The following is a 22,533-nucleotide window of genomic DNA, read 5'->3' on the forward strand; positions in this document are numbered from 1 at the left end:
TTAAAATTAATATAATTTAACTTAAAATTATATACCTAGGTACCTACCTAGTATAATTATGTAAATAAGGACATATGCGGGTAGTTTATAATTTACTTTGATATTATAGTTATTGTTTAGCAAGTAAGTATATTTTTTCCTCAATTAGGTATATCACATCCAACCACAATAATTTATAAGTACCTTTATACAAATGGGTACTTTTATAAAAAATATGTATAATATGTCTTAACAGTATCTTAACTATTATTTCTAAATTAATATAAATGTAAAATGAATAGTATAACTAGGCGGACAACCTATATAGTATAATAATTCTGATCGCTTTAATGATTTTAGCTTATATTTGTTTAACCCAAAGCAAAATGTAATAATTATAGACAATCTACTTATAAGTTATGATATGAAATATACTTATATACATCATATATTATATATTGTTACATATTATTAGTCGATAATTTAGTCAATAAATTATTTACTCTACATAAACAATTATGTTATTTGACGTGATTTTAGAAGCGCGAAAGCAACATATATCTACTTAAATTATATTCCACTTATTCACGAAAATATTCCATTTAAGTCCTCGCGCGTGCAATCTATTTAATTATTTTCCATTGACTTCATTAGGTTGCATACAACTATCGTATTATTATAAATTGTGCTTGACAACGTCGGTACCTACTGCAGTACTATACGATACTATGCATCGAGTCGAATCCGAACTTTGGGAACCCGTCGCTGACGTCATACAAAAAATCGATAGGCCCTCCCTATACCACATAGGCTGCTATATAGTGTTAACAGCTGCAACTGACAAACGTGTGGGTTGCGTATTTAGTGTTCTTTTACCGAATCGCTTATGTATGACAGTTTGATAGCGAACTTGTTATAGCAAACATCAATTTCCAGTGTTTATATAAAATATAAGACAAATATCTTTTATTTTTTTCCGCCGCATAGGGTAAAGTTCGTAAAGCCTGACAATTTAAAGCAAAAAAACAAAAAATCAATTATAACTAACTCTTCACCCAAAACACTTTTAAATATAATTTTTAACTATCCAACCATTTAATTGCCATATTGAACAACATTTTCTTAAGTTAATTTAAAAAAAAAAAACAATTATTTTAATGTCAGCTGATTGTACGATGGAAATCATAAAGGCAAATGATGACAGCAACATAAACCTCCATAATTGTAACCGAACAGATATAGCTGCAGATGACCACGACAATGCACTTTACTCGTTTTGTGAAACGAGTCACACGAATTGGAAGTAAGTTCTACGATTAAATTACTCAAACTATTTAAATATTTTGTTTTTAGTTTCATTATTTTTAGAATGTTTTGAAAAGGTAAATAAATGATTAAAATATGAAAGTTCAAAAAATAATAATAATCCCATTATTAAATTTAAATATTAGTAGTAAGTACAGGTTATTTGCATAAATCCTGAATTAGACTTATAGGTACTTATAGAAAATATAGCATTTTATAGCACCAAGTCTTAAAATACAATATGTTTATTATATTTATAAGTACCACCATATGATTTGTATTACCTTGATTGAAAATTGTAAAACCTTAACTTCTGATTTAAGTATGGTAGTTTAGAACATTCAAAAAAATTAAATGTTGTCTATTGCTCAGCGTATATGATTAATTTTTTTAAAAAATACAATTCACTATCTATGATCCTTAACTAGACTAGACTGTATTCTGACTAAAATAATAGTAAAAACCTACTTTAGGTATTGATAGTGTAAATAAAGTGGAGTAAATGAGGAATAAATAGCCAGCGCAGTTTTTTTTTTTGAAAACTCCTTCTTAATATAAATTTAAATTCATTTAATCTGAAATATTCGGTTAGTTATAAATTTAAAGATTGCAATCAAATGTTCTATAAATTCAATTAAAAATTGTTATTATAATTTTTACTGTTGTAAAATTTCTCATCAAGTTATCAATTATTTTAATGTATAGACATCAAATATAAATACATACTTTTCTGTTTGATATTAATTGATTTATAACCTATTCATTCATTTAAAATCATTAATATAATAAAATAGTAAGATTGACTACCTTTAGTTATTACTTATAACTTATTTATGCTAAACAATGGCCTGTTCAATTTTTGCTTTTTTCCTAATATAATTATTAGATGTGGAGTATTGTTTTATGATAATAGCTGCTTAGTTAAAATTAACAAATAGATAATATGTTTAACTCTACAATTGATATATTATTATACATAAAACAAAATTATGAAATGTCAAAATTTGGTTTTTTAGTGAAAACAATAAAGTTGGATACTTAGAAGAACAATATGAAATTCTTCATTCATCTGTTATAGCTTTGACTTCACATTTTTCACAGGTAGCATGCAAGTTTATGAGTACAAGCACTTATATTTGTTATCATATTCCACTATTCTGATTCTTTATTAATTGCACCATAATATTTTAATATTGACAGCTAAAATTGGTTTGATAACTAACTATTTTTTAAATACATTCACATTTCGAATTTTGAATCTTTTCTTCTTCTTTTACTTAGATAAAGAAACCTAAATTTGTTTTGTATATACATGTGTGTTTAATATGCAGGTACAGTTAAGAATTCATCAAATTATTGAGTCACCAGATGAAGAGAAAAAACATTTACTTAAAAATTTAGAAGAATTTGCATTTAAAGGCATCCCAAACGTGTATACGAATTGCTCTTTGAACCACTTACTTGTGACAACGGTAGATTCTTGTTAATACCATTTTTTGAACGAAAATGTATAGCCTTTTTACTCTTAGAACGATGACGACAATATGGTGGAAAAAAAACATCAAGTTCAAATTGAAGTAATCAAGGAAATGAAAAAACAGTTGGAAGCTTTAGAGAGCCATATATATAACAATAAAGACGAATTTGATCTTCCAGAAAGTTTTGTAGACGTTTTCCGAGAAAGACAAAACAACATAATTAGTAAATATCATTTTTATTAAACTCTATATTCTATTATTTTTCAGTTTTTGTACGTAAGTAATTCATTTAATCATAATTCAACCATATTATTTTTAGATCAAGTAGAAAAAAAATTAAATTTGAGTATCAAAAACTCTAAAAACATGTCTGTAGAAGAACTAAAAGAAGAAGTTGATAACGCAATTCAAAAAGTACGTAATCAATCAATCATATTAATAATCAACAATCTACGTCTATAAATTATTATAATTTTATATTTTAGTTAAATGCCTAAACTCTTACATTACACTCATAAGTCATAAGTAGGTCATTTGAAGTATAAATGTTAACAAAAACTTTATATTCATTGCAACAGTAAGTTTATGCTGTTATTTACAAACATTATAATATAGGACTACAGGTTAGGTATAACACTTGAAGTTCACATTGTAAGCTAGATAATTTTTGTATCGACGACTTATTTAAGTTAATAACATATTATACATACTTAGAAAATGCCCGTTACATAAGAATATGTAAAATTAGATTGTTCCAGGTGTATGGGTCTGATGTATTATGTAACAGTAGGTAGGTGAACCTATTACATAATAAAACTATAATTGTCAAATGTATTAATATCATATTTTTATTATAATATCAAGTGCAATGCACTGTTCTATATTTTTATACTACATATATTATACAAAATTCTGTTATTGAGCAGTGCTATTACCTAAAGCTGCATCTCGATAAAATTGTTGTATCCATAAAATATGTTTTTGAATTATTTATTATTATTTAATACAGTTATAATGGGATTTTGTAGATAAGGGTTTTCCGTCAGTAAAACGCATCCTTTGGGGAAACTTTCTACTATATATACTAACCTATACGAAGTTTCTTAATATAATAAAATCGTATTTCAATTAATACTTAATTAACTCATTGTTGGTCTTCAATCAATACCCACCCGTCTATCTTTAAGATGCTGGACCCTATATTATGTTATACCTTATACTACACTGTTATTAATATAATGTCAAGTACTCACTCAGATGTCTAAGAATGTCTCTAACTTTGAAGCTTTAAGTATTGAGTTATTAATTATTTGATTATATTTTCGTTGAATATATTGATCATTAAAGTTTTGTTCTAATTCAATTAATTTTAATAGATGCATGTGTATATTATATTATTTATACAATATAAATATAATCAAGTAATTTAATAATTAATTTCTACCTAAAATTTGAATAATTAATAAAATCGATCCAATAAATATTGGGTCTTGCCTTGACTGTTTCCTATAATAAATTTAATCTCTTTATTTAGCTGGTAAATCCAATGAAAGCCACAGAACATTTGGTCGATCAGTTAAAAACCCAAATAGCAGATCTTGAAAGGTTCATAGAATATTTACAAAGTAAGTATAAAATCAGTCAATTAATTATTGTTCTACAGCAGTGATCGAAACCTTTCTGGACCTTAGGGCCGTATTCAAAAATTTAAAAAGTTTCACAGGCAAAGTCAGATAAAAATTAAAACTTTTTAGTTTTATTTAAAAAAAATAATGATTGTATGGAATAGTCTCGCGGGCCGCCGGTTATCGACCACTGTTTTACAGGGTATATGCCAATATGATTTTCTTAGTTATTTTCAGAGCTGACACATTGTGTTAAAACATATTTTTTATTTTATGTACAATTTTCAGCTGGTAAAATAAAATTGAAAACACCGGGAGATAAAGTCGCGAAAATATCAGTATCTAAAGACAAATGTTTTGAACGAAAATCGAGAGACGTGGTAATTACATAATTTAATCACGTAATGTACTTTTGTTTTTTACCTTATAGTTTGAACCTTTGTTACCAACGTTTGTTAACATATTATGTTACAGTTAAAAAATGAGCCAAGTATAGGTAAAATACAAGTTGGAAAAAAAACTATAGTTCTATATAAATAAGGAAATTCAAATTTGAATACTTCTCTATGATTCCTATATACATTTATATTTAATTTTATATTGTCAGTAGTCACATACCTATATTCACATACCTATATTCACATTTAAAGCTGCACCAAGCTTACACCAGTGACCAAACTTATTTAAAAACCATCCATTTAGTTTATAAATATTTATATTATTTATTTTCCACACTTCGTCTTTACGACATAATAATAAGTATAAACGTTGTATGAATATTGAATATACTTACCCTAACTTTTGTCGAGCATGTCCTAACAGTATATTTATTTTGGATAGAACTTATTAGATCGTGCAAAATGTTGTTACAAACTAGACTAGTGTGATTACTGATTGATGATTGCCAAATCGTCATCACTATAGTATTCAAATATTTGTATCTGAGAACGATTGTAATTTATTGTTAATAATTTATTATTATTATAAGAGATTCCATTAAGTACAATATTATAGACTGTCATATTAATTATTCATATATTCCCACTCAGAATCCTTATATCTATTCAAATCCCGAAAGATTAAACACTAATAGTCTTATGGCCCTGGTGTGTCATGCAAGCAGAATATGTTTATTATACAATAAATTACCATCACCCGGATTCAATATATTACACATTTATGAATGTGAACAAGTTATGAAACTAGGAAAGCTCACTCTGCGAGCGAGCTTAATTTCCGGTTTCTAAACGTATATACAATACATTAAACAATAATTCCATATTATACGCAATTTGAAAATAACTTTTTAGTAACCTATATATTTTGGTACCTATTTTAGATTCTGAGTGGAACGATGAATGTATTGGTTTTTCAATGATGTGTGTTTTTTTTTTTTTTTTTTTTTTTTTTTTTTGTGTCTGTCATCACCTTTTAGGACAGTAAAACTGCTTCGATTTTCTTCAACAGCAACTTTTTTGATTGGAAAGTGAATCTAGTTGGTACTTTAGGTGGTCAAAAGTAAAAATTTCTCAGTAGTTTTCAAAAGCGACGAGAAAAACAAAAGAAAAATTAAGGAAAAACGGGAATTTTTACGCAAAATCGATTTTGGTTTTTAGTGTAACTCTAAAACAAATGGCCGTAAATATATGAAATTTTCACAGGTTGTTTATATTTGCATTTTCTATACACGGTAAAATTTTGAAAATAATTTGACTCTTTTTGAACTGTTTACGGACATTGTCAGTTTTCAATTTTTTTAGTTTTTTTTTCTATAAATATCAATAAAATTTTATTTGTTGGTTAAAAAAGCTTGAAAATTTAATAGAAGGCTCCTAGTATATTGTTTCAAAGGCATATGAAAAAAATTAAAAATCGTTAGTCACAGTTTTTATTTATAAGCATTTAAAGTTCAAATCTTGACAAAATACGGAAAAATCACGAAAATTAGCAAATTATTTTGAGTTTAAAATTCGTAAAAATTTTTCTTTTGAAATCTAAGGTTTGAAAATGTAATACAAGATTCCTCATAAGTTTGTCTACCTTTGTAAAAAAAAAAATGTCTACTAGAAAGTCAAATTAAATTTTTATGAGCGTTTGAAATTCATATTTTTACAACATTTGATATTCACTCGATTTCTCATGTAACGATTTTCTGTTTTTGTTGTAATTAAAAAACGAATGGCTGTAGATACTTGAAAATTTCACTGAATGTTGATATTAGCATTTTCTAAACACGATAAAATTTTGAAAATAATTTGACTCTTTTTGAGATGTTTACGGACATTGTCAATTTTCAATTTTCTTAGTTTTTTTTTCTATAAATACCAATAAAATTTTATTTGTTGGGCGAAAAAGCTTGAAAATTTAATACAAGGCTCCTGATATATTTTTACAATAGCAATTGTAAAATATTTAAAATACATAGGCACAATTTTTTTTTATAAGCATTTAAAATTTGAATTTTGACTCAGATATATTGGTATTAATATGTCTTAAACCAAGACTGACATACCGTCTCCACTCAGAATCGTTTTTCTTATACAATGATATTGTATCATTGAATTCAAATTTAATTCCATCCATTATACAGTGACCCACTTGTAACCTACTGTACAGCAGAGCGACATCCACTTACCCACTTTTTTAATATTGACTACTCTGACTTCTGAGTCTACATTAAATACTCAGATTTTGATATTTTATTATATAGTCTAGTATGAAATAGGAATTTATTTTGAATAGAACCGCGCTTAAACAACCGTAACAATGTAGCTAAGTACTATTAACTAAAGGACGGATCAAAGAACACAACGGATATTATAAAGTGTAAAAATAGAAGTGTTTAAAAAATCTAAAACAGAGTAAAATATTATTATTCATAAAAATCCTTATTTTATGATTAGATATAGCTAAAATAGGATAACGTTATAGGACAACAATAATTTCTTTAATTTATAACCGATCGAATTATAATTCTTATTTTTTAGCAGTGTCAATACGTACTTAACATACATTTAATTTCGTGGAAAAAAAATTGTATGTCCCTATCTAGAAATGTAAAAGATCGACAGTGTAGTGTAAAAAACCCACATTACTATGTTCCGTTTGTTTTAAGTTTTCTCAAGTTCATTAATATTTTGATATAATACCTAATAATATTAAATATGGCTTAAAATTAGTCCAACTAGTTTAGAGGCAGAAGTTCTATTTTTCGTTTAATATCCATTAACGCTGGAATATAAATTAAAACACCTATAAAAAAATTATATTATATACATTTATTTTCGATATTTTAAAATTACTACTTTCTAAGTACAACTTATTACGAACCTTAAATAATATGTCTAAGATGTTTACTTAGAAAAAATTATAACAACATTCATGTAACCTATAAATAACTCAAATATAACTATAAAATAATTTTTAAATTTTAATTACCACAATAACGATGTAGGTAACGATAATGTAGTAATAATAGACCCTATATACTACTTTTTAGATGCTGAGAGCAGCGAATGTATTGTATTTACGATAATGATGTGTGTTTTTTTCTATCTGTCATCTAAATTTAGGGTAGATAAAATGTTCCGATTTCAGTAGTATTTTTTCTGATGGAAAAATAAAACTAGTTGGTACTTTTAAGAGGTCAAAATTGAAAATTTTCAGTAGTTTTAGAAAGTGTAGAGAAAAACAAATGGTAATTTTTAAGCAAATCGATTTTATTTTATTACCCAAAAACCAATAACCGTAGACACTTGAAGGTTGAAATTTTCACCGAATATTTATACTAACATTTTACATATAAAGTAACATTTTTTAAATATTTGACTCTTTTTGAGCTATTTATAGCAATGAGAAATTTTCCATGTTTTGTATACTATTTTTAAATTATTGTAATTTTGCTTAGTAAAAAAGTTTGCAAATTTAATGCGAGAGTCATCATAAGATAATTTAATAGCAGTTAAAAAATATTAAAGTTATATAAACACGATATATTTTATATGTATTTAAAGTTTAAATGTTGACAAAAATCATCAAGTTCCGAAATTTTGTAAATTATTTTTAGTTTGAAATTCAAAAAAGTATTTCTTTTTATAGCTAAAATTAGATATTTTAATAAGAAAATCCCAACAAATTTGTCTACCTTTGTCGAAAAAATAGTCATCGGAAAGTTACCCAACCTATAGCTATAAGATATTTTGAGTTAATTGTTTTTAAATTATTAATTTTGATTATTTATACAAGTATATGCTAGGATGACAATGCCTTCGCTCAGAATCGTTTTTAGTATGCAATGATTTATATTTGAATTCAAATATAACGCATCCATTAAAATGACATAAGTACTCTACAACTTCAGCACAGCAGAGCAATACCCACTTGTTTAGGTTTTTAAATGTCAATTACTTTATTAATTATCATTAGGGCTAGGGACTGCATGGCCTTAAAAACCTTAAAATATGCATGGATTTATACCCTAAAGAATCAATAAATATACTATTAAAATATGCATTTAAAAAAATTTAATTCTTTTACAAAATCGTTAAGCCGATCATAAGGTTTTGGTTTAGGTCTAGGCATTTTTTAATTATTTTATTATGGGTGCACTCGAAAGAAAAAAACACGACAAAATAAGAAGAACGCATAAAACCAACTGTCAACTTTTACTATTCACGGGACCGTCTATTTACAACTACTCATAGTCAATAAAATGTTATTTTGGTATCATTATCGGTGTATCACCTATCGGAAATCACGGGTGTGGTGTACCGATAAGTAACAGTACAATTATTATAGTGATAGCCGATAGGCAAGAAAAACGTAAACATTAATTTTTAAATATTTATATCCGGTCCAGGAAATATATTTAAAATTAATTTTTTTTTATAAAATTAAAAAACTTACTACTTATATAAATAATCATCAAATATGCACTAATAAAATGAAAAATGTTCAAATATGCACTTATAAATTAAATATGGTCAAATATGCAAAATTTGCAACTATACATTTTAAATATAAACTTGTATTATTATGAAACAAATTCCTATATTACTTGGCTATGTTTTTAATGATTATTCAAAACATGCAAACTCCTAGAAGTCCCGAGCCCTAATTATCATGAATACGGACTCCTTAATAACTTATTTAACTAAGTTACCTAGTTATTGTGTGTTTGGTGTTGAAATATATACATATTATATGTTTTAAAAATGAATGAATGAATGAATGAATTTGGTTTGTGTATTTCTTTTGTTCGTCGTATTTATCAATATTTTTTAACATTTCACATGTTAACAGAAAACAGTGGGTGCAGTTAGACGGTTAACTGCAATAATACAAATGTTCATCGGTACTCAAATATCATGTACTCAAAGACATTTCAAAATGAATACGCTGAAAAAATCAATGAAAATAAATCACTGGGGGTAAGTCTATACTTTACGCTGACCTATATATAAGTAAATATATTGTAGACAAACTTGCATACACACACATTATCAATTCACATTAGTTACATTTATATAAATTATAGTTATAGATACCTATAAAGGTGAAGGTTTTAATAATAATTATTAAGTCGGATAATGTTTGCTGAAAAATTCTAAAAAATGTTAAACACAAAATTGTTTAAATACTGCTAAGTTGTGTTTCAAACAAATGCTTAAACATTATCATAAACACGATGTTTCTTTTTAGTGACTACAGGGCCAACTTGGAGTTAGTTGTTGCAGAACTATTGGAAATGCTGGCCTTACCTGAAATTCATATTGATAGTGATTATATGTCGGACTCGGAAGGAGCTATAGCTGCAATGGAATGCAACGGGAAAATAGCTTTAATGGTCCGGAACCGATTAGCTCCAGCCATTCAACATTTGATTCAACATGGCCTCATGGTGGTAAGGTTAAATTTAAAAAAATCATTAATCATAAATCATAATTTTTATGTTTGATCATTGTCAGAATTTTCAACATTTTGGCCCTTGTAAACATTAAAATAAGTATTATATAAAGGGTCGACTTCCTTGGAGGTAAATTATTTGTTTGATAATTAAGTGTAGATTTTAGATTCTTTGCGTTTTTATATTAATTTTATTTTTTGTGTCTGTCATCGCGGTTTCTTGCTGTAAAAGTGCTTCAATTTTCTTCAACAGCAACTTTTCTCGTAAGAAAGTGAATCTAGTTGGTGCATTCGGGAGGTCAACATTTAAAATTCCCAAGCAAAAACAACAGGAAAAATAAACAAAAAATTAAGGAAAACGGGAATTTTTAAGCAAAACAATTTTTCGAAAAAATCGATTTTGGTTTTTAGTGTAGGTTATTCTAACAAAAATGACCGTAGATACAAACAATTTTCACTGAATATTTGTGTAAGCATTTTCTATGCACCATAATATTTTAAAAATATTTTGATTGGTGTAGAACTATTTATAGGCATATTAAATTTTCGATTATTATTTGTTTATTTTTAAACCAAAGTCGATGATAAAATTTTCTCTCGGTCAAAAAACTTGAAAATGTAATACAAGGTTCCTTATAAGTTGTTGCTAATGGAAATTTAAAAAAAAGTGAGCGTTTTTTTTTTTTGATTTACATCCACAATATTTTTTATGAGCATTTAAACTAAGTATTTTGACAAAATTCGTGAAAATTACGAAAATTAGCAAAGTATATATCAAGAGTAAGTATATAGTAAGAAATTCATAAATATGTTTCTATCTAAGGCCTCGCACCAGAGGAATTACAAACACGAAACCTGCAACACGAAACACGAAACTATAATTTAAACATTTAATACAATATTACACAGCTGCAGTCGGTGCTCCTCTGCGGTTACGGCGGCTTCAATCCGTGCGTTGAATAGTAATAGTAATAGAAGTTGGCGTCGATTGAATCGCGTTGATCGCGCTAGTAAAAACCTTATTCAAAAAATGTGGGGTCGGAGTACCAGGGTCTCATGCACTAGTCGTCGCGTTTCTTCGGTTTCGACGGCGGCGGCGGCGGCGGCGGCTGTAACTGCTCGGCGCTCGTTCGACAACCGTCGCTATCACGGCATGCGTTTTTGTTGCGTTCTGTTCGTTTCCGTAGACTACACAAACTCAACTCGCGTGCCACCGAGTCGAACGACGCGAACTCAGCGAGTTCTCAAGCGGGTCTTGTACGTTGTGTATTACAGAATTTCGAATATTTGCGGACATTAGTTTGATACCCACTTAATACTATTGCGATACGGTCTAATAAGTAATAACTAATACGGTCGATACGGTTCCTCGTAAGTTGTTGTTAATGGAAGTTAAAAAAAAAAAAAATTGAGTGTAAATCCACAATAAATCTTTATGAACGTTTATACTTAGAATTTTGACAAAATTCGTAAAAATGAGCAGATTATTATGAGTAGGCAACATCATAACAATTTTGCTATTTATATCTAAGATTTTAAAATGTAATACAAGATACATAACAAGTTTGTCTACCTTTATCAAAACAAAAAAAAATTTCTACCGGAAAGTCAAATTATATTTTTATGAGCGTTTAAAGTTGAAATTTTTACGACATTGGATATTCTTTCGATTTCTCTTGTAGCGATTTTCTTATTTTGTTGTAGTTCAAAAACGAATAACTGTACCTAGACACTTGAAATTTACACTAAATGTTTATTTCATCAATTGATATACTTGATAACATTTTCAAAATATTTTGACTCGTTTTAAGCTGTTGACAGACATTTACAATTTAGATTTTTTTTCTATAAATGTCTATACAATTTTATTGGTTGGGTAAAAAAAATGAAATTGTAATGCAAGACTCTTGATAACATGTTACAATAGCCGTTGAAAAATATTAAAAATACATAGGCACGATTTTTTATAATCTTTATTTGTATAGTTCCGTGTATTTATATAATACATACGTAATTATATAATATATTTCTAAATTCTGAGCGAAATAATGAATGTATTGATTTTACAATTTCGTGTGGTTTTTGTTTTTTTTTTTACCTACCTATACCTTCTACATAGGATTTATTACAAATTATGTATTATTATATATCTATTTAAATGTTTCGATTCACATTACTATAGACATTGATATATTAAATACATTAGTATATTATTGATAGGACCTAGCCGATAACAAAAATGTTTAAATCCGTAACAATTTAATATTATGCACTATGCAGGTGGGTCAAAGCACGAGTGTCGTGCCATTTGTGGACTGTTTGCATCCAAAGACGAACAACTCCAAATCAACAATGCACGCGTGGGAGCTTATATTAAAATACTACGAGATCAAAAACGGTGATTACTTTAACTCGACACCAGCCCGTAAACTATCTCAGAGTTTCAATTTAGACATTGAAGGCTGTAAATCGTCAGTTTCTTATAAACAAGTATAATTACTCACATGACAATTTTGTTTATGAATTTAGTATTTTTTTATTTTTTTACAACCGACCATTTTTTTTTTATTATTACAGTGTCTACTGTCTATTATTGGAAATATAATTACATCCCATTCCCGATATAAAAGAAGTTACGGTTCGTGCTTTAAAGCATTCGTGTGCGCTGGACTGAAGTAAGTTGCATACATTTGAACACCTGCTATCATGTATTGTTTAAACTAAAAATAGTAGCAAATTTGGTTGTCTGCGAAGTGCAAACTATAAGTTCTATAAATTATATTTTAATAACAATTTACTTTTTCAGTTCAAAAATGTTTGTCAGCTGGTTAAAATTTATATTCAAATGTCAACCATTGGTCGAACTTTACTATCAACCTTGGAGTTATGTGGCGCAAACAGGTTAGATTTATTTTTTACTTATTATATTTCTACTTATAATATTAAGAACACAATATGTGTACTACATTTTACTATCGGTCTCGCATGTAAAATATACTAGAAAGGATTTTTTTAATGATGTACTTTGTAGTAAAAAAGTGGAATCACTTTAAACAGCCGAATTGAAAAAAATATGACAAACAGTTAGTAACGATATAATATAATCTTCGTTAAGTTAGTTTTTGCAATGTTCATCAACTTTGTTGGAAACAGAGATTTTTCTAAGCTTTGAGAAAGATAATTTCAGATTTGTGATACTTCAGTGATAGTAATTATAATTTATGTAATATGTCATAGCCTAATTATGAAATCGATCTTTTCATGAAAAGTCGTCCATTTCATGAAATAAAAATGTCTTTTTCATGAAAATAATTCAAAAAGTTGTCGCTTTCATGAAATGGTCAGTTCTAAAAGGCAGAAAAAAGTATTTTATATAGGCATACCTACAATAATAATATGTTAAAATGTTTTCGAATTTCACAAAGTGTGAAAAAGGTGTTTCTATTTCATGAAATGGACAACTTTTCACAAAGTGGCTGCGTCATAACTCAAATTGTGTACACTTTAATACAATTATTATATTTTTATAACACAAATATGATATTACATTATAAGTTAAGTATTACTTATTGCATATATCAACAATTAATTTTATTTCAGGTTTTGACGATGCATTGCATTCACTGGAAAAATTGAATCAGTATAATTTCGATCTACCTGCAGACTTAGCTATTCGACAACTACAAAACATAAAAGATGCTTTTTAATATCATTATATTTTAAAAACAATTAATATTTTTGTAAACAGAAAACAATTAATTTTTGTCTTTGTTATTTATTAATTTATTTTCGTAGAATAAAGTTAAAAATAACAATATATTTTTCTTTATACTCCCATGTACATATAATGAAAAATAACCTATTAGGTACTTTCTTAGTGGAGCAAATTATGTTTTTTTTTATAACTATTTTTAAACCATTTCCTATCTTAGTACTCTATCAACAATTAACCACCGCATCATTTATGAAAATATAAGACTAATGCTTAGGACTTAAAATTCCCTAATGGCTAATATATTAAATAATAAATATACCAAGTTACCTATTTCCCCCTGCGTTAACTCACTCAGGAGCTAGTGGCGGTTGGTAACAATTTTCCGTTCTTCACATTTCTCTAATTTTCTTTTTTAATTCCAAGTACGTTTCACAACCTATATTCTTAACAATCTATACTTGGCTCATGATTTTAGATGTAGTCTTCCTCGGATATTTGTTCTTTCTATGTAATCCCTAAACCACTCATTATTTTTCCAAGTAGATTGTTGTGTCGAAGTATATGACCAACTATTTAACAATGCCTACCTTACATATTTGTTTAAATAAAGTTCTTAGAATAAAGATATAACTAGTAATGGAGAATATCGATGTACAGACGAAAAATGACATAAATGCTTTTTTTCTTAAATAACACTAGGTATTTAATGGAAATTAGTTAAACAAAATGTCTTACATACAAATTTGGTACAAACAATTCATTAATTTGTTCAGAATGTTCAAAAACGAACTTAAATTTCTAATTTAAAACCAAATTAATGAGCAGGTGTGGAGTGCGGTAAGTCAAAATATTTACATATTACGTATTTACTTCAGGAAGCGTTGCCGACAATGAAAATTTGATTGGTAGGTACGTATTAACACAGAAATACACAATGCGACAATGCTTATTTATTGAAACATTTATTTTAACAATTGAATTTTCTCTAAAGTAACAACTAACAAGTAAGTATAGGTATAGTAGGTAACAAAATAGTGCAAGTTATAACAACATATTAACTTGAGATCACTTATCAGAAGTAACTTTTCATCGAGCTGATAACCTAACCTAACCCGAAATATATATTCCATATCTGATAGGTAGGTATAAGGTATTTTTAAACATTTTATTGTGCACCAAAATATATTGTAAAAAAATCTGAATAAAAATCCATAAGTGATATTTGAATGAAAAAATTAATGTACTTAAGCATTTATTTGTAGCGTTTAAAGAACTAATTCCATTTAAACAACAGGTTAAGACAAACTAATGAAATTTAACTAAGAAATGCACCTACATATAGAATTGCTAAGACATTGTATAGTATTATAATATCCTATACTTGGATAGACTTAATTTTTTTTATGATCAACTATTGAACTTAAATTAAACACATAATATAATACGGTGACTATTACTCAATGGCAATATACACTCAACACCTACTATACAATCGAAAAACTGCTTGATCACATTTTTTTTTTACTGTTTCAGCTTTACATGAAAAACAAAATAAATAAATAAATATTAGGCTAATATGCACTTTATTACGCGTCCACGTCCCCTCATGAATTTCAATCTTTTTTTTTAAAATTCGTGCTTTCGACATTAATTTTGAAACTGTTAGAATTTTTTGTGGAAATCATTAATAAAGAAGTTATGATAAAAATACTTACTCATGTTCAAATCCCAATATCATATTTTAGGGGGCATTTTTTAAAGTTATTTTTTGAGATTTACTCGACTTGGTTTTTCATAACAAATCAAGAGACATTTTTGGTTTGCGGAGCGTATATAGAGTGCCAAACGTATGGTGTACTAAACGCATAGGTAGTCTACTTTTTTTTGGAAAATGTACCTACTTTACATTAGACCCAACATTTTTAAAGATTTTTTTTGTCATAGGTTCTTTAGGTTTCTACAAAAATAAATCAAACAGTTTCAAAATCAGCGTTGAAGATCGTTTTTTAAAAATTGTTTTTGATATTCGTGAGGGGCGGGGGTAAAGTGCATTTGTTCCATATGTTAATAGGTAACAATGTTTGAAATTAAATATTGTGCATAATGCATACCAGTTAAATTGTAAATAATAATGATACCTCTAACTTATAAGTAGGTACGTTGCACCAACTATATATGGTTATTGTTATATCACGCTAATAATATTTTTTTAAGTTACATCATTACCTAATATTATATTATTTTTTCTTATTAAATAGCGTTTCATACATAGTAAACACAATATTGTAACATAACTTTATCGACAATATAATATAATACTTTGCACATTTTACTTTATTGCATGCAATGGCAGTATAATGAATACTGTTTTAAAATTACAGATTCATTATTCACAATCACATTTATTGTTATTTATTTATTACTCAGGATGGGAGAAGTGACAAGACAGTGCAAATCACAAAATATGTACGTGCGCCAGTTGTTATCTTCACAGACTAAAATACGAAAATATAATTTTATAACCTCTTCCGCACTCTCCAGTCTTTACAACAAACTGCACAAGTGATACAAAAAAGTCATTATCTTATCGGTCACCCGTTAAGATAACAGTATCATTAAACGCCGGAATCTATGGTGTACGAGTTTTATTATTATTTGTATTTGTATTTCGTGAAATTTTGAAGAACGCCTAAAATGATTCTATCAATAAATATTAGGTAGTAAGAACAATGTGAAACCATTATTGGTATTATAGGTATCTAGTTACGCACTTACGCAGGTATGCGCCAGTAAATTTTCTTTTGTTTACGCCGTGTGACGCGAGCATGTAACTGTAATATTGTATCTAAATGCACTTATAGTCTTTTGAATTATTGTTGTTATTGTTGTTGTTGTTGCTATTTCACACACACAATACACATTGCAACAACAACATGAGTCCTAGAGATTTCCTGTACCGGTTGAGAAGGAGTTTAGAAAAAATTAAAATGTAAGCTGTAGTTTATTTAAGTAAACATGTGTGTGTCAATAAATTAACATCTATGCATTGTACCTAATTACAGATCAAAGAAAATCGCCATTGTGATCACTTTTATAGTCACTTTAATATTTTATCTTAGTCCTTACTGGAGATCATCCAACAACCGAAGTCTAGAGTATGGTACGTTTTTAATCATATCTAATAATAAATTGTGTGTATTAATAAAATGTTTTAATAAAATATACTATTTGAATAAGTAATCTTGGTAGATGCCCATAAATAAAGTAAATATTTTCTAAAATTAGAGAACTATAATTATATTAACACAAAAATGTGCAAGATATTAATTATAAGCGTAATCGGTATCATCTATCTTAAGTAACATTAATAATACTGTGAAATTATTATTAAATTGTTACTTTTTATTATAAACTGTATAATGTTAAGTATATATTTTTGACAGATGATAGGTGTTGTTAATCCTAAACCAGCCTAAAATTGCAAAATGTTTCAATTCGAATTACAATTTTTAAATACTTATATCAATATTATATGATGGGTTAACCATTATGAAATCCACGAATACTCGCTTATTACAGATGGTTTGAGTCATTTTATTTACTAATAAAAATATGAGTAAATTAATTAATATCCTCATTACCAAATAATGTTCAAAATTTTTAGCTCAAACATAATTGTGACTTGTTGAAGGCATGTTACATTTCGTTAAGATCTCTACTAATTTGATTATAATTAATATTTAGAAAAAAAAGCAAAAATAATTATTGATAAAGGGATTGGAGTAGAGTACCAAGAATTTTCTGACGAGGCGTCTGTACGAATAAAAACATTACCGTAGCTCGTCACTATTTCACAACAAATTTAATTCAATAGACTTGATTTCAGCTATATCTGACAGATGTACCGTTAAATTATCGATTTAATGGCTATAACTAATAGTCACAGCGAATATATTAAAAAATTGAGATATCTCCTTATAATATAATTATTACTTTTAGTTAAAATAATAAAATCTTAAATGTTAAACCTATAACAAATATATAATATTATAGTTACTTCATGATCATTGTCAGTATTAAATACTTAGCACTGAACCTAAAAAGATAACTTAGATTTCGTTTTAAATTAATTGATTAAATACCTATTTACCTTTACAGTAGAATTTGCTTATTACAATACCAAGCATAATATTATTCTAGATATAGCGATTCACATCCATGGTACCATGTACTTGGTTGGTTTTATATCACGTGCAGTATGTTTTTGTAATCCTGATATAACAACGTTTGAATATAATGATCTGATTCTCTAGATCCTTTGATGATTGTTATAAGTAGATTCTACTGTAATTTTACTTTGTCAACAATATTAATATTATTAATAAATTGATACTCCAATATTATTTTCAATCAAATATTTTAAAAAATATATTTTTTTTTATTCATAGATGAGTTATTTATGAAAAATGGTCTATTTGAGAAGCTATCTTTTCATAAACAAGCTTATGATATGTTTGATGCCAACATTAAGCACGAGCCACTGGATGTTGATGAAAAGCCATACAAAGAATTTATAGGAAATGGTTATTTTGGAATAACACTGGATTATGATTCTCCTATCTACGTAAAAGGGAACAGAGCATTGTCAATACCTATTTATTGGCATCCAGTAATCAAAATAGATATTGAAGCTCCATCACAAGTGGCTACAGTTGTCAATTACAAAAATGGTATAGCTTACCGATACGAATGTTTTTCTAACAGACTCCAAAGTAGTATTAAATACTTTGCATTCCGAGGCTTACCAAAAATTCTTGTTCAGGATATAGAACTAACAAATCCTACAGATTTTGTACTATACGCTAAACTTAAGCAACATTCTCTCAAATCACATGGTTGGTCAATGTATAGCACACGTCCCATAAAGTAAGTTGGTTTATAAACTCATATTTAAATAAATAAATTGTTTTATCATATTGCTCTAGGTTAGCTGACCCGGCTGAAAGTTATATAGTTGAGTCTGGCATTAGTACATCAACATCTGATAACCCGATTTATGGTGTTTCAATCACGTACTCTCAGTTTCCAATAAATGTTAAGGTAATTATTATAAATTATTTATTCAAGGTAAATGACTAAATAATTATGAAATATTTATTATGGTTATCTTCATAGGTCGCACCACATTCTATATATAAATTACGAATTATTATTTCGATAGAATATTTGGCTTTGAAAAATTCCTTAGAGTTTTCCGGAGTTAGATCAACTTTAGAAAAAAAATCAATTGAAGTAAGTTTGCTTATTCTTTTTATCACTGTTATTTTTAATACTTATGCAATTCTGTTTCATATCTATTTTCATAATTCTCAGTCAATATTGAAAATCTCTCATTATGAAAACATTGAGAAAACACATATTGATATTTGGGAGAAACTATGGAGTACTGGGTTTTCGATAAGCAAGTCAAAAGCCAGTGGCGTTTTAAATGGTGATTTAATCAACGCAACTGTGTATAATGTTCTATCAAGTGTTCGAGCACCTTCCTATGAAATAACATCTTCTCCTGTTGTTCTTGCTAAAGTTGCAAGTAGTCTTTCATATGTTGAAGGTTGTTATGGTGCAAACCATGATACTTTGTATGTATTTGTTTATATTTTATTTTCTAAAATAAATAAAATGAAATTTTACTATACATTAGTTGTTTTATATTTTAGACAAGCTGTAGGCTTATGGTCAAATCTTTCTTCAATTGAAAAAATCTATAATGCTGTGTCACTATGGATTATTACTTTAGAAAAACAAGTAAATGTTGATACATTTATCCTTTTAAATAGCAACTTTCTGCTATTTATTATAGCTGATCATTATGTTGTTTAATCATAATCTTTATTTCAGGGATGTCATAATCTTGTTAATGCAGGAGCTTCTGGAGTAGCTCAAGCAATGGTCCTAAGCTTTGGAAATTTTCGATTTAGTAACCAACATTTGGAATTTAATATGCATCCAAAATTTTTACACAGAGATTTTCATTTCCGGTAATATAAAAAATATTCAATATGCATCCTATTTAAAATTAAAATTTATTTTATTGCAAAATGTTTGCTCAATCAATACGTGAAACATTGATAGATTATTATTTAAAGTATTAGAGATGGGCAACACTAAATATTTTGATATAAATTTTGGATACTGGTCTCTTTTTAGTTAAACTAAAAAGTGTATACTGTATTATATGTACACAATATACCATTAAATACAAAATTTAAATCAAACATTGTACGACTATTATATGAATAAAATTGTAGAGCTATTACAGTTGTCATACTAGAAGCTAATTAATAAAATTTCACATTATATTTCTAATTTTTATTTATTATTTTAATACATAATTCACATGACCTATATTGTACTTATAAAAATGTAATTAAATCTATTTAGTACTTTATTTTAAATCATCCAAGTTTACAGCTTCATTCTTATTATCTCAAAAATGTACACTTTGATTGGAGCATTCAATTTAATATATTGATTTTATATGTTACTATTTTTTATGAATATGTAATTATGATTTTTACATGAAAAGGCGTCTCAACTATGGAAATATGACTCATATAAATGTGACAGTTTCAGTCCAAGAAAATAATAAAGCCATCATCTCTGTAGCTATAGACCGCAGCGATAAGAATTATTATGCTTGTGATGGTGGATGTTTAGATGAACCTGTTTTGTTAGGGTAATCATTGTTATAAGAAAAATTGTATCAAATATCTAAACAATATTTTTTACAGACCAGAATACAAAACGTTTCCTGTTAAGCTAACAGATCCTGTGACTGGAATATTATACTTGACCTATGATAAAAAACACATGGAAGACTTAAAGCATGCAATTCATGTTAAAGAAGTTTCAGAGGGTATCAATTTTGATTCTTATTTTGTTATTCAATCAGTATTATATATAATAACAAATTTTAATAATAATAATATTTTAGCTCCAGCACATGAACATCATGTATTGGCACTTCATAAACATGGCCACCGTCTTGGAGGATTGCCAACATTTTTCTGGGTAGCAATCGGTTGTTTGATTGTCATATTTCACCTTTTCCTATTCAAACTTATTTATAATGAATACTTTAACTGGCAAGATAAATCAAGAATAAAATATGGTAAACTAGCATATAAATAAACATCATGATAATTATATCATTTAAAAATCAAATAAGTAATAACTCTATTTCACAAATGTTGTATGTTATTTTAAAAGTAATTTATAAACCATTATAAAATTTCTTGATTTGTTATCATTGTTAATTTGATTTAAAAAGCATAAGATCTCATGTTTAAACACCTATTAATAGATTTAAATTATTTTGATTGGTAAAACAATCACAAACGAATTTGAATAATATTTGAATTCATTATTATTGACAATATGTGATATCATTATTTACCTTTATCTGGGTTTTATTATTATTTACAATATTTTTTATTATGTCGTATCCAGACTAAATGTTTATAAATATAAAAGCCCAACTATAAATACAACTAAGAACTTCCTTAAAATGTCTACAAAAGTATAAAATCATTAAAATTATGCACATTTAACTCAACCATGTGGATTAATATCTCATTGTGAAATGTTAGTAAAGAATAAATATAAATATTTGTTAATTTAATTAAATAGCAGGATTGGGCAAAATGGTTACATTATTTATTCAGATTATTATAAGAAACATGAATTTAAAATTCATTTTTTGAAAATGTATATTTGAAATATAATATATAAAAAAATATTCAGTGTTAATTATTATTAATAAAATATAGCCCATATGAAATTGATGTGTAAATACTCTATAGTCATTGAAATAGAAAAAATAACTATAGAGACCAGAATTATATGCACTAAAAAGGTGCCAGATTTGATTCAATTGACAATTGTGCATAACATAGTTGAAAAAAATATGCATTCAAATGTTCAAAATAATATGCAGTTTAGGGATTAAAAATATAAATAGTTAATCAATTTTGATAACGAGACAAGTTGACCATATCCAACCAAAAGTCTAGCATTTACCTCAGTAGTAGCTACCTAATTCTATTTAAGAATATTATATATTATATATAAGAAATATTATTTCATTTATACATTTTTATCTTTATAGTAGAGAAAAAAGAAAATAGTTTATTAATGTAATAAGATTGTATAAAATTTGAAAATTGTATGCTCTACCAACAAAATATGTTTTAACCCTTTAAAAATGAAATATAAACTTTTGTCTATGACATTTTTTTTATTTGCTTCAAATAAAATTAATTTTACACCCTCGTGTTTGTGCATACACTTAGTTTGAATATACAAATTCATATAATTCTGGTCTCTAGTCATAAGTAGTAAGAGTCTTTCAAAAATGTTATCTGTTAAGTGTGCTCGTTTGGAGTTAGAATTAAACCAATTGAAAAAATTGACATATTATCATTCAGTTTTATAGACATAATTTGTACCGCTAGTCGATATTATCAAT

General features: G+C 27.1%; 2 protein-coding genes across 2 annotated transcripts; both read left to right on the plus strand.

The window, feature by feature from the left end:
• The first annotated feature begins 1,136 nt into the window (after positions 1-1,136).
• LOC111035802 (RUN domain-containing protein 1) lies at positions 1,137-14,068 on the plus strand. Its single transcript, XM_022317581.1, has 13 exons — positions 1,137-1,282; positions 2,301-2,385; positions 2,616-2,756; positions 2,814-2,985; positions 3,082-3,176; positions 4,297-4,387; positions 4,676-4,767; positions 9,689-9,816; positions 10,088-10,289; positions 12,572-12,781; positions 12,869-12,966; positions 13,098-13,192; positions 13,892-14,068. Exons 1-13 carry the CDS (start codon positions 1,137-1,139, stop codon positions 13,996-13,998), a joined length of 1,662 nt encoding a protein of 553 aa, XP_022173273.1. The 3' UTR covers positions 13,999-14,068.
• A 2,518-nt stretch (positions 14,069-16,586) lies between these two features.
• LOC111035803 (uncharacterized protein KIAA2013 homolog) lies at positions 16,587-22,207 on the plus strand. Its single transcript, XM_022317582.1, has 11 exons — positions 16,587-16,995; positions 17,069-17,166; positions 18,455-18,932; positions 18,992-19,106; positions 19,182-19,298; positions 19,380-19,645; positions 19,724-19,811; positions 19,905-20,044; positions 20,593-20,742; positions 20,798-20,922; positions 21,001-22,207. Exons 1-11 carry the CDS (start codon positions 16,940-16,942, stop codon positions 21,195-21,197), a joined length of 1,830 nt encoding a protein of 609 aa, XP_022173274.1. The 5' UTR covers positions 16,587-16,939; the 3' UTR covers positions 21,198-22,207.
• The last annotated feature ends 326 nt before the right edge of the window (positions 22,208-22,533 follow it).

This window comes from Myzus persicae, unplaced genomic scaffold, assembly GCF_001856785.1.
Source record: "Myzus persicae strain clone G006 unplaced genomic scaffold, MPER_G0061.0, whole genome shotgun sequence".
NCBI classification, from domain to species: domain Eukaryota; kingdom Metazoa; phylum Arthropoda; class Insecta; order Hemiptera; family Aphididae; genus Myzus; species Myzus persicae.

Bases quoted from the DNA above. Each gene is read 5' to 3' on its own strand.
- LOC111035803 (XM_022317582.1), top strand. From the start codon at position 16,940: ATGAGTCCTAGAGATTTCCTGTACCGGTTGAGAAGGAGTTTAGAAAAA. The intron at 19,107-19,181 runs GTAATTATTATA...TTATCTTCATAG, and splicing joins AGTTTCCAATAAATGTTAAG to GTCGCACCACATTCTATATA. The intron at 19,299-19,379 runs GTAAGTTTGCTT...CATAATTCTCAG, and splicing joins TAGAAAAAAAATCAATTGAA to TCAATATTGAAAATCTCTCA.
- LOC111035802 (XM_022317581.1), top strand. From the start codon at position 1,137: ATGTCAGCTGATTGTACGATGGAAATCATAAAGGCAAATGATGACAGC. The intron at 3,177-4,296 runs GTACGTAATCAA...CTCTTTATTTAG, and splicing joins TTGATAACGCAATTCAAAAA to CTGGTAAATCCAATGAAAGC. The intron at 12,967-13,097 runs GTAAGTTGCATA...TTACTTTTTCAG, and splicing joins TTCGTGTGCGCTGGACTGAA to TTCAAAAATGTTTGTCAGCT.